Here is a 12,453-nt window from a genome sequence, read left to right as displayed (position 1 = left end):
TAATATTAAAAAAGAGATTTGCATCGATGATTAAGACCATCAGGACTTAACTGTATTTAAATTAGAAACTAGAAAGTATTTAAAAGTAAATTTAATAAACTTTTGTACTCAATCGATGTGCACTATCCCTAGAATTCCACATTATTTATTTATTATTATTAATTCTTTGGTCTTTTTTTTGTTAATCAAGGTAAACTCGCAATTTATGGCGAAATATTTCATGTAATTTTTCTATACAATACAGTCAAAAGTTTTGGTATTTTGTAATATGCAACTGCCACGAGTGCTGCCGCTAATATTGATCCAGCTAATATATAGAAAACGATATTTCCTATAGATGTTGTGTTTGTTTCGGAATAGTAATCTTCGTAACTTGGATAAACCTGAGTTACTTCAATGTCATCGTACACTTCATCTAATTCTTCAGTAGTATTGCCTCCTAAGCTTTCATTTAAATAACTATTGTTGAAAGTTTCAGGAGCAGTACCCAAATTGTAATTTCTGCTGATATTCATTCTGTTTTTTATTTTCTCCAATTCCATTATCAGTTCTTGGTTGTTATAATAAGTAACGTTTCCATTCACCCATTCGTTACCGTAGGTATAATTTCTTATAATTTGCGTTTTAGATTTACAATTATTGATGAATTCTACTAACAAAGCAATATTATTTCTTCTGTAATAATATACTATAATTCCATCTATCACTTTATCTTTAACACCAGCCAAAACATTCTTTTCTATCACGTCATTCAAGGAATTTTTCTTTAACAATTCGCAATTGTAAAAATCATATGGCTCATCACTACTTTCTTTTTTGCTCTTTTTGTTGGAAATAAATATAACTTTTGAAAAACTACGACTTAATTTTATTTCATTTAGCCCATTTATATACTTGTTTTTCCCTTCTTCAGTTTTGAATTTTATTTTTGCTCTTTTTGTAAATTTGTTATGTACTTTTGGCAAATCTTGAACCAGATTTTGTTTTAATTTTTTCTTATTTATGTTACAGGCAGTAAACGATTTTTCACTTATTAGCGTTTCATACGTGCAAGTGTAAGTTCCGTTTCCCCTAGTAACAAAGGTAACCATTAAGGGTATATTGTCTCTCAATACAGAATAGTAAACGCAGACTTCTCTTACAATTTGACTATTATTGGCAGGAGAGTAATAACCAAAAATTTGGGTACCTCTATGTTTGACATTATAGCCATTATATATTAGCACATTATAATAGCTTCCGAAAACAGTAGGTACGTACTCATCTTCATATTTCGTTGGATACGTAATTTTATAAGTTACTTTTTCAAAGTTCGGACATTCTTTGAATATTTCTCTGGTCACATTCACTGTTGCCTTAACTTGACTACTGATACTGGACACGCTTGAACCGCTTTTCTTACCAAGATATATAGAAGCCATATTTAATAATATCTCTAGACATCGATAATTTAATGGTAAAAGTACATATTAAGAGCTTCTTTTGCGCTAATATATCAAGATTTTTGGATTTTTGCAACACAGCTAACTGAGTTTATACTACGTTAAAAATAAGTGTTATTCGCTCAAGGCTACACACTGACTAAATTCAACTTGTTTTGGTGGTTTTTAAGCTAAACTTAACGAAAAATATTGTAATAAAGGTCGCTTAGTATACAAATGCTCTCTAGTTTTGTATGTAAGCTGATTTTTCCTAAGTGATCGTTGTTTATGATTCAACAATTATTAGGGAAGATTGGTTTATGTCGATTTTTGTGCTAATATGAATATCTTTTGGTAATGTATGACTTTTGGACAGACGATTTTGGTTTGATTAGATCTTTTACTCACACAATTGAAAATAAATATCTACACATTCTGGATTAATGGATTCTATAGGGAATCTATTAACAATTTTTTAAGATCATTCGGCCTATTCTATGTATATATTCATATGCGACGCTAAGTGACATATATTTAATGTATGGATCAATACAAATCTTTTGTAAAACAAAGGTGAAATCGTAAACTGTTCATTGTTCACATTTTAAGTCTTAGAATCTACTATTAAATTATATATTAGTATCTAAAAATAAGCACACAATAAGTGTAGAGTGTACTATATATTCATATATGGCGTTAAACTATATATGGTTTCATAGCCAATAAATCAATAATATTATATAAATAAATAATATTAATTATGATAATTAATTTGATCCATTGGTTAATAAGATATGTTCAAACACCACTCTTTAAATCTCATTTTATAATATTGAACAGGTATATTTATAATTTTTGCTACCTTAATTAATAAATTAGAAGGCAATCAAATTATATTACTTAAATCATAAACTTTATAATATTTAAAATTGATAACAATTATAAACAAAACAAACATGTAAATTCATTCATTTTTTTTACAATAAATGCATTGGATATTGTTAAAATTATGTTCTTTAAAACAATTTATATAAATATCAAATAAATTATAATTGTTCGTTATGGAATCTTCTATAAGACATAATCAAAATTTATTTTAAATGTAATTAATATTTCATAATATTTATACTATTTTTATAATTTTTAAACTATAAATATTAACATATGTTAATTTAAATAAAATGTGTAAGTAAAAAGATCAGTAAATTTTGTAATATATAATCAATTGTAGGGCACTAAAAAAGTAAATTTTTAGATTTGTTTATTTACACATTTTTATATAGCTTACATATATCAATTGTCTATTAAATTAAAATTGTTGGCTTTTATATATTTTTAAAAATGTTCTAAATTTAATTTAGAATTGTAAAATCGTCTTTAATGACAATTTGTTGATTTTTGATTTAAAGTAAAACTTTGACCAACAATAATCTTTTTTTAAAAATAACTATTAATATGTTGAACGTTTGCCAATGTATTTTTTCATTGCATGTCTATATATCTTATATAGTGGAGGCAAACAAAATCCTATGGTAAATAGTATATAGAAGATTAATCCCAAGAAAAGAGCATTAAATCCATAAGGCTTTTGATCTTCGATCTTTTCAGGCAATTTTTTTTCTATATTGTTCATTTCTGTTTGCTCTCCGGTTGTTGTTTTTAAAATATTATGACGATTGTTGAGGAAATTTGTCCATTTACTCCCGTTGTTTTTATCCCTAGTGTAAAAATAGTAAAGCTCATTCATAGTGTAATCAAATGCTAGGGGAATTAGCTTTTCCGGACCCTGATCTATTTGGTACCAATGAACACGCATCTCGGGGATCAAAAATGATGAAACGTCAGGTTCAGTAATAGATTTTTTGTAATTTGACAGAATGAGTAAATGGGCACTTTTTTCTATCTTATCTGGTGTGTGTTTGAAAATTTCAGGATCACTAGCTTGATGCTTCTCCATTGCTGTCACCTTAATATTGTTATAACTTGTTCTTTTATCCAACAAGTAAGTCAAGGTATTGTTAACTCTGTCACTTTCCCCAATAACAACGTCAAGCAGATTTTCTTTAGACACCTTTTTCAGTGAGGACAGTTGGTGAGTTCCATGTCTCTTGGCGAACCCTGTATAGTAAACTACCTTATCCTCAGTTCCAGTAGAAACCCCAAAAACTAAGGGAACTTTATTATTCATTGTTGAGAAAAAGACGTAAACGTAATTAACATTATCAAAAATTCTGTTGTTTTCTATTTTCACTCCTAGAATTTTGCTTTCAAGACATTTTAACTTAGAATTTACGACTGGGTACTGCGTTTTCCTATCTATAACATCACACTCTTTATATGGCAATAGGGAAAATATTATTTCCACAATTCCTGAATTATAAGGAACACCCTTATTATCAAGATCTATTGTTATTTCGACCATTATAAAAATATGCCGTTTGATCAAATTTGGTTTAAATATGTAACAATTAGATGATAAATAGTTTTATACTGACTATTAATATAATTTAAATTGAATTTTATATTGATTTGTTTATTGTCATTGGGTTATCCTACTACACACAGATTACACACGCAATTTGTAGATCTTCAAAGATAATACCATTACGATTAATAATTATACCAAACGAACATATATAAACTATATAATTTGTATACATTACAAAAAATTGATGCTTACATGTTAAATAAAACTTAGATGTGTCTTTGTGACTTGGATGATGTCGAGGGATGGGTATCCCAAAACATGGTTATAGTACATTATCTGACTAATTTTTTAAAATTTGTTCATTAAATCATTAAATTTTTGATAATATGCTTGTCTGACAGTTGATTACCCTGAAATTTCAACTATTTCTTCCCACTTAGTTCTCATGCAACATCCAGACTTTACCCTTTGGAATATTTTTTTCTTACCGTCTAACTGAAATATAGTAACCCGTTTCATTGCGCAATCGAAGACCACTTTATCTGAGTATTCTCTGGAATTTTTTGCTTTCCATAAAACAGTACTATACCTTTTAACCAAAGTGAACAGGTATTCACTTTTTGCAGTGTATGTAACAGTATAACCATCTTTCTTATACGAATAATACTTGCTGAACATATTTTCTACGTCCAAATCAATTCCAGTTTTGTGTTTAATTTCTGTTTCTTCCGTTTTAACTGGTTCGGCATTCTCGACAAGACTGGTAAGTGATGGTTCTTCAGAATCAGCGCTAGCAATACCATTGGAATAAGATGGCCTTTCAGGAGCACCGTCAGGACTTACAAAGATTACCTGACTTAAATCTGAAGAAAGATCCGATTCATCTTTAGTTGGTATAATAGTGGCGTTGATATCACTTTGGGTTATCTCGTTATTTGGAGGCGGTGGAGCTCGATCCTTTTTAGGTGAGCACTTTACCAAAAATCTATGATCGATTAACAGAAAAGACAATAAAATGCCTCGAAACACTGTATATACAACCATTTATGCTGATTATACAATATAAGTCATACAATGTGTAATTGACAATTCACTCAAGTGGCCAATTCAGATCTATGCCAATAAAATATTCTTTGTGTTAAAATTAAATGATTTAATATCTATTTTTACTTTAACTGTGGTCATTATAGTATATTAAGCTAGTTATTGTCATTTTATTTAGTTTTTTTGCATGTAGTTAGCTGACAGAGTTTCGATTGATCCAATAGAGCAATAATATAAAGCATGCAAATATGTGACCGATATGCGTTTAATACGTGAATAGGACAATTTCGTAAGTGTGTAGGCATATTTTAAGATATTAAGCGCTAACAGAAGCTTAAAAATGACCTCAAATCAACATATTGGTGTTCGTCTTTCGCAGGTGTGTAAATCGACTGTCCACCAACACTTGGCCAACTTAATCAATAAAGCCACAGATTACAGATTTAGTATTTCGTGTAAACGTGCGAAGATTGAATTAATTCTGCGATAACATTCTTCGGGTTTAACTGTCTCATCCTCCTACGTACTTATCGTTTTCACAAAATCTTACCAGGCCACTCAATTCCTGATTTCCTTTCACAACCACGTTAAGCCTAGTAATTATTATTATTAGAGTACAAAATATTCAATTTGTGATTAATTTATTGTCAACCTTTACAAAATGTGATACAATCGTTAGTCGTTATTCATATATTTAACTCTCAAAATGATATCTACTTGTCTTACCATGGCCTGCGTGGGAACCTATTTCTCAGTGATGTGTATAAACTAATCTGTTCGTCAAGTGAATTACTTGTATCAAAGCAGAACAGAACTCCGCTGGGTAAATCCTTTAAGACGGAGTACTATATTAACCGTATTAGGCACTATTAGTATCAGGAGTGGAACTAACTATGTAACTATTACTAGTAGTAACTAGTAACCGTGGTTGTATAAACACTACTAACAACCGTCAGTCGTAGCAAGTTATAAACAAACTGGTAGTATCAAGTATCAGTAACTATAAGGGCAGCTAAGACCTACTGTCAGTCGCTCGTAGGGGTTAAAGTTGGTGTGTCCTTCGCGCCAAAGCAGCCCAGGCGTGTCGATAAGCTGCCCTTCGTACATGAAGTTGTTAAGGCCGTAGGTTAGTGTACATTTGTTTATTCCTCGCGTGGTGAACTTATAGTCTGCCACTTTTGCCTTTTGCTTGTTTGTGGCCTTTAGGTTTGACCACATCAGCCCCAATGACGTTCCTACCTCGCCGGTACCCGTTAAGTGTGTCCCAGAATCTAGTAATGTGGTCAATATCTGGCGTCTTAAGCTGCGACTTACCACTTGCGGTGCTGGAAGTACTTACACTCATCGCGCTTTCCGATATCCTGTTGTACAGCGTCGTCTTCCCTATGTTCACGTGGCCTATTATTGCCACTATCGGCTTCTCTATGTCTACCACTGGCAACTTCGCCAACACTCTATAGTATTCCGAGTATTGATCGTATAGGCTTTGAAAGCTACTGTACAGTGCGTCCAGTTGGAATATGTTAACTTTAACGAAGTCGAACGCTTCTCTGCATCTCTTTATGCTACTGTTGCCGCCCCCGGTACTGTTTAACTGTCTGTTGATCTCCTTTCCTCTGCTGACCAGACGCTTCTTTGCCTCGCCCATTCGTTCCAATATATCGTCAAATGCGACCTTTGACTCTCCTGTTGCGTACAGGTCGTGTATTGTTGTTCTAAACAGGTTGTACTGAAATGGGTGTATGTACTTCACCAGCTGCTTATAGAACTCAATTACGTTCTTCAGCTGTGAACTTAGCGTTTTAACGTATAGGTCCAGCTTCACCTTCAGTTCGCGGATGATGCGCTTTTTTGTGTGCTTCAGCGTGTGTAATCCTGTGAATACTCCCGGGAGTACCGTCCCAATGCTAGCGAATGGCTTCTGATCCGGTCCGTCCAGTGACTCCTTCAGGTCCGATCTTGACCTATGTGACTTATTACGGTTTCCTCTTTTTGTTTCAATTGGTAACATTGGTTTTGTGCTAACTCTATTTGAATCAAACACGCTCAGGTCACACTTTGAGCCTATTCTTCCTTTCACATATGCCTTTGATCTGACTAGAAATAGGCTAGTATCCACGATCTGTGGCAGTTTTTTAAACAGTCTTTTCTCGTATTTGCGTCTGGCCAAAGTGTGCGTCACGGCGTCTGGTGCGTTGTGCTCCAGTGGATCAGTGTATTCAATGGGATAAAACGTGCTCTCATCCCGCGTGTCAATGGTGCTATTTTGTGTATCAGTAGCGCTATCTGAGATTTGTTTTAACGAACTATTCGAGTTATGTAAATTCTTATAAAGGTCAGTGAAATCTGAAAAGACTAACACCTCTTTTCCCTCCCTGGCAACATCACCATCACTACCGTCTGGAACTGGCTGCCGTTGGCCAACGTTTCCTGCGATATCAGTTAAATTATCACTGCTGGTACTCTTAAAATCATCCATGAACCCATTATTAGCGATATCTGTCGAGCTGACTCCGGTACTATGGAAATCTCTGTACACACCATTTAAATCCGAGTCACTTAATTGTTCAGGATTTCTGGAAGAATAAACTCCATTACTCCTTAAAAAGCTATTCTTGTTGGTATAATTTGGTATAAATGATAATCCAGAAACATTTATCATTCCATTTAGCCTACCTCTCCTAAGGAAGGCTTGAACACCTAAATTGTAAAGTGTGCTTATTATTGCGGCCAAGAATAACACATTTGTGGCCTTTAATATAAACATATAAACCTTTTCGATTAATTATTTACTTTTCACAAATTAATTTTAAATAAATTAATACACAAGGTTGCCCATTACACATTTATATGGGCAATTAGACAGGGCAGTATCCAATTACACATCCAATCAGCAATCAATGACATCTTTGAGGGCCAGCATTAATAGTATATTTTATGTTCGTTTGTCAGAATGTAAAAGCCTATTCCCGGGAAAAGAGTCAAAAGTGGATGCAAATTGCAACAGGTTTTTATGGTGTGAGATTCCACAATTTTTTATACTGGGACTTTAAAATTGGGACTTTTTTTTAGTCGACACAACTGTTTATACAGCTTGAGATATAGCAACTAATTGAATAGCTCCTAGTATTCACAAAAGAGTTTTGAAAATGATGATCTGTTACCTGTTTTATTAATCTAGTTCTTGTCCTTATGTTTGTTTAGAGGATGGAATCTTCAGATGTTAGGCTCATTTCAGAAGAGACAATCAATAAACTGTTGACTGTTTATACTAATAATAAATGGCACAGTCTTCCCGACACGTTATCCTCAAGCCTTCCCCCCGCTAAACGCTCAACCCTTCTAACGGGTCTTAGCGGCCTTAGCGTGGAGAAGATCGGAAAGATCGGCAGGGAATTGATGTACAGTATTTCTAAAAAGTATGTTTTACTAGTGTGTAAAACTGATTTTGAACAAAAATGGTTACATATGACTGCGGACGATCCGTTTGTACCAAGAGGTAATTTTAGTTATTCCACCAATATACCTACTATTAATATTAAGTTACCGGCTTTGAATTTTATGTGCCTGCTTAAAATTGGTTATATTTTAGTTATTGCGACTCTTATCTACTATTATTGACACCAACACAGTAGGGAGGCCTCCGAAGGATCGGAAGGGTCAAAAATCCCCCAAATCGTCGAAGACGGCAACCTTTGCAGATAAGGTAGACTCCGTAGCAGTTCTGATTCACAATAATTGTGTGTTTAACTGGACCATGTTTAATCGACTGCTGAACCTAGCCAAGTCCGATAAACTCAGAGTCAAGGCGAAGTGTACAGACCTGATGTACTCGTCGTTCATGGAGGTGCTGCCGCTCCGGAAGTTGAAATACATCGACGACCAGGATGTGCGGGTTTTAGAGTACCTATCCTCTAGGTTAAAATCCTGGGCCTCCCAATCCCGAGAGGAGATAGTAGCCTCAGATTCAGACAGTGAAGCCAATGAGGACGAGAACAGGTCCCGAAAAGCTAACACGAATGGCGTGGCCAAAAGCGACCGTAAAGAGGGCGCCGGAAAGGACACCAAGGGCTGGGATACGTTGGAGTTTGACGCGCTGACCCTGCTACTGGCCATTACATTCGAGGACTACCTCAAGGGGATATACTCGTCGTTCATACACGTATTTTACTAGTTAATGCCTATTGTGTAACAGTCTGCTATGACTCGTATACTAGGTATTGGTATTAGTATTTGTACATCGGCTAATGGATTGTTCAGGAGCTCGCGGACATGATGAACAGGGGCGTCGACTTTCTGCAAAAAAGCTCCTCAAACCTGGTGCTCCAGATGCTAATTCAGAAGCCGGAGCAGGAGGACCTGCTTCTGGACCTGATCGTCAACAGGCTGACGCACAAGAACAACAAGATGTCCTCTTACGTGTTTAAGATGCTGGACACGCTGCTACTCAACCACCCGAACATGAAGACGGTCGTCGTTAAGAAGATAGTCACCCAGTTGGACAGTTCAGTGGGCAGCATTGAGTCGCTGATAAACGGTTTTGTCGAGGACAATGCCAAGGACAAGTCCACCGGCAGTGCGGTGGACGATGGCGGCTTTGTTAGAGCTGTTAAGGCAGAGAGTTCGTATAAGTTAAACGAAATTGCGTTTAATGGCACCAAGGGCGGTGGTAGGGACTTCCGAGGCCAGAGAATGACGCGAAAGGGTGCCCAAAAGAATTTAAAACTCAGTACGAGGAAGATGCTGAACAGCATGTGTGAGTGCCCATTCAGTTAGCAGTTGCTACAGTTATTTATTCCAGCTAGTTACTTCACCGACTAGTTACTAGTTATCAACTACCCAGCACTACTTATCCATTACGCTACTGTTGCTACCACTAACCTCTAGTTGACTAGTGTTGCTACCACTAACCTCTAGTTGACTAGTGTTGCTACCACTAGCTAGCTAATACACTCTATAATTACTAATACACACTACCAGTTATCAAGTACATTACGGTTACTAGTACTAACCGCTAGTTGACTACTGCTACTAGTATTATTGTGTAGCTCAGAGATATTAAGAGTGATTGAGTAATTTAGGTTCCGAATTGGTGCCGATCCTTAAGAACATTTACCGCTTCATCCTGTACATCTCTAAGCTCCAGTACACCAAGTAAGCTTCTATGTAGTTGACTGCGTTTAGGGCTGATGCGGAGCTGGTGTCCACGATGATGAATAACAACGTGAATCTGTTGTTATTGTTCACGGGACGGGCTCCAAAGATGGCGAATGGAGCTGGCGCCAGTGTCAAGGGGTCGTCAAACACTAATGCAAGTGCCGGTGAGTTACCAATGCATGTTACTGTTTAAATATTATTTCACACACCTAGGGTGTTGTCTAGTATTAGTGTCATTATTTAGCTAGTCGTGGTTCTTAATAATTGATATGATCAAATAATGCAGCAGTAACTTCAAACAGAGCAGTCTTCGTAGCTGGTCTGTACAGGCTGGATGAGTGCAACAGGGTCATTAAGGTCCTGCTGTTGTTTACCAACAAGCTGCTCAACCACTACAAGAAGGTGAACCTCTACGAGGAAAAGAGAAACTTGCTAATCAGTAATGGAATTGACAAGAATCTGTACCATTTGTCACGTGAGACGAGGTCGTCGTCAATAACGATTTTGTTGTTACTGCTACTACACAACATTGACCCAGTTAAGTTAGTATTAAGTACTGTTAATCACTAGTAATTACCATGTACCATTGTTAAGTACTAGTAAACTAGTTGCCATTAGTAAATTAGTAACTAGTAGCTACCACGAATTAATATTTGCTATTAGTAAACTAGTAACCATTAGTAAACATTAGTAACAACCAGGAAATTGATAGTTAGGAGCTAGCTATTTATATAACCGACTGACTTTTTGTAGCAATTCTTATATTAACGTCTTATATGAAAACGTATTTAACACTAAATTGTACGAGTCTTCGAATATTTTGAAATTTCTCAACCTCGTGGAGCAAATACTAGACACGAATAAGGATTTCACAAGGAATTTAATAAGGAAGTTGCTTCAAGTAAGAATTTTCATAGATGGATCACTGAGTTATTTTTCATATTTAGATACACACATATATATATATAAGGATATATAGTTATGTATGTATTTATGTATCGCATTTAGGTGTGTAGATATTTTTAGTATTTTGACGCTTTGATAATTATGCAATGATGATAGTTACAATGTTGATAATTATGCAATGATGATAATTATGCAATGTTGATAATTATGCAATGATGATAATTATGCAATGTTGATTGCTACCATATTAACAGTTACCATATTGATGCTGATAACACGTGTAGATGGGACTGTGTAACTACAATAACTCAATTAACTGTGCAATCATTGATTTGATTCAAAAGTACATCAATGAGGTGAGTGGCTGGAAATTTATGGCTATGTAGGGCAATTTGTGGGAGCTTTACCTGTACAACTCGACGTACAACCCACACGTAGTCAAGAGCATAAGCAACGTCAACGCGAGAGTGACGAGGTCCACAGGTCCCAAGTCGAGCAGCAAGTTGGACTCGTTGAGCACCTTCTCCGGAAGTGCCTCAAGCAGTATCAGTTCGCATGGGACCGCGAAATCGAGTGCCAACGTTGGAAGCAGTGTTAGCACCAGCAGGTCAGGCGCCTCAGTTACCAGCAGCAGCAGTGGGTCAGCGGGCACCTATAGGAGGGCCAGAGATGACAAGTACGAGGCAGACATCACGGTGCACGTCACGACGGGTGGCGACGACATACAAAGCCCCAGCGCAAACACCATCGTCAGCAGCGGCATCAACTCCAGCGCCAAGAACGCCGCGAAGAGTGGCGCTGGAAGGGGCACCGGCAGCGGTCAGTCTAACATCACTGGCCTCTACGACGAACTAAACGTCTTCAGCAACTGCTCAAGGGTGGACTACACGTTTGCGAAATATTGGGAAAACAACAAGCAGCCTGAGCTGCACCAAAGACCCTTCGAACTGTACTACAGGGCCAGGTCGAGCATCCTGAGTTCGGAGGCGCGCCCGAACGACGCGTCAGGCACACTCGCCAGCGGCACTGCCGCTGGAAAGGCGCGTGAGCAGGCGGCCAAGAGAAGGTTGGACGGTGAGGCCAGGGGAGCCAAGGACGTTAAGGAGACCAGGAAGGGCACTGTTGCCATGAGCAGCGGCATTAGGTCGAGGACCGACAGGGGCGCTGGCCTCGCCAAGGCCCCCAAAACTGGGACCAGGAACGGCGCCGATGCCGGCAGCCTTGTGGGCAAGGCCACTGCCGCCGGCGCTGCGGCGTCCAGGGGCAGGAAGAAGCGCAGGGTCGCCGGCAAGTCCCAGGCGGCCCCCGGGGCCGACCTCGGTGAGGACGACTCTGACATCGAGATTGACGAGCCCGAGGACGACGACCTCGACGAGAGCTCCGTGGAGCCCACTGACGACGACGACTCGAGCTACCGCGACTCGTCCGACTCCAGCGACTTCGAGGGGGCTGACTCCAGCGACGACGACTAGTGGGCATGTATCACTGGTGCATGAG

The 12,453-nt window shown here is 37.4% G+C and overlaps 6 protein-coding genes across 6 annotated transcripts; 2 read left to right on the top strand and 4 right to left on the bottom strand.

Moving 5' to 3' along the window:
* Positions 1-141: 141 nt before the first annotated feature.
* Positions 142-1,421, bottom strand: TOT_020000916 (hypothetical protein; the record flags this gene model as incomplete). The annotated part of the gene is given in 2 exon segments (XM_009692668.1): positions 142-231; positions 243-1,421. The coding sequence occupies 2 exon segments, from the start codon at positions 1,419-1,421 to the stop codon at positions 142-144; spliced, it is 1,269 nt and encodes a 422-aa protein (XP_009690963.1).
* Positions 1,422-2,871: 1,450 nt separating this feature from the next.
* On the bottom strand, positions 2,872-3,843 carry TOT_020000915 (conserved hypothetical protein; the record flags this gene model as incomplete). Its single annotated transcript, XM_009692667.1, has 1 exon — positions 2,872-3,843. One exon carries the CDS (start codon positions 3,841-3,843, stop codon positions 2,872-2,874), a length of 972 nt encoding a protein of 323 aa, XP_009690962.1.
* A 411-nt stretch (positions 3,844-4,254) lies between these two features.
* TOT_020000914 (uncharacterized protein) lies at positions 4,255-4,893 on the bottom strand (the record flags this gene model as incomplete). Its single annotated transcript, XM_009692666.1, has 1 exon — positions 4,255-4,893. One exon carries the CDS (start codon positions 4,891-4,893, stop codon positions 4,255-4,257), a length of 639 nt encoding a protein of 212 aa, XP_009690961.1.
* Positions 4,894-5,233: 340 nt separating this feature from the next.
* TOT_020000913 (hypothetical protein) lies at positions 5,234-5,383 on the top strand (the record flags this gene model as incomplete). The annotated part of the gene is made up of 1 exon (XM_009692665.1): positions 5,234-5,383. The coding sequence occupies one exon, from the start codon at positions 5,234-5,236 to the stop codon at positions 5,381-5,383; it is 150 nt and encodes a 49-aa protein (XP_009690960.1).
* Positions 5,384-5,404: 21 nt separating this feature from the next.
* TOT_020000912 (uncharacterized protein) lies at positions 5,405-7,660 on the bottom strand (the record flags this gene model as incomplete). The annotated part of the gene is made up of 5 exons (XM_009692664.1): positions 5,405-5,486; positions 5,620-5,738; positions 5,917-6,164; positions 6,235-6,838; positions 6,920-7,660. 5 exons carry the CDS (start codon positions 7,658-7,660, stop codon positions 5,405-5,407), a joined length of 1,794 nt encoding a protein of 597 aa, XP_009690959.1.
* A 440-nt stretch (positions 7,661-8,100) lies between these two features.
* Positions 8,101-12,428, top strand: TOT_020000911 (conserved hypothetical protein; the record flags this gene model as incomplete). The annotated part of the gene is made up of 11 exons (XM_009692663.1): positions 8,101-8,382; positions 8,552-8,811; positions 8,929-9,055; positions 9,154-9,469; positions 9,975-10,047; positions 10,078-10,208; positions 10,337-10,592; positions 10,804-10,951; positions 11,241-11,312; positions 11,343-11,423; positions 11,781-12,428. 11 exons carry the CDS (start codon positions 8,101-8,103, stop codon positions 12,426-12,428), a joined length of 2,394 nt encoding a protein of 797 aa, XP_009690958.1.
* Between the last annotated feature and the right edge of the window lie 25 nt (positions 12,429-12,453).

This window comes from Theileria orientalis, chromosome 2, assembly GCF_000740895.1.
Source record: "Theileria orientalis strain Shintoku DNA, chromosome 2, complete genome".
Taxonomy (NCBI): Eukaryota; Apicomplexa; class Aconoidasida; order Piroplasmida; family Theileriidae; genus Theileria; species Theileria orientalis.
The sequence above is the reverse complement of the archived record's forward strand: the minus strand, read 5'-3'. Positions and strand labels throughout refer to the sequence as shown.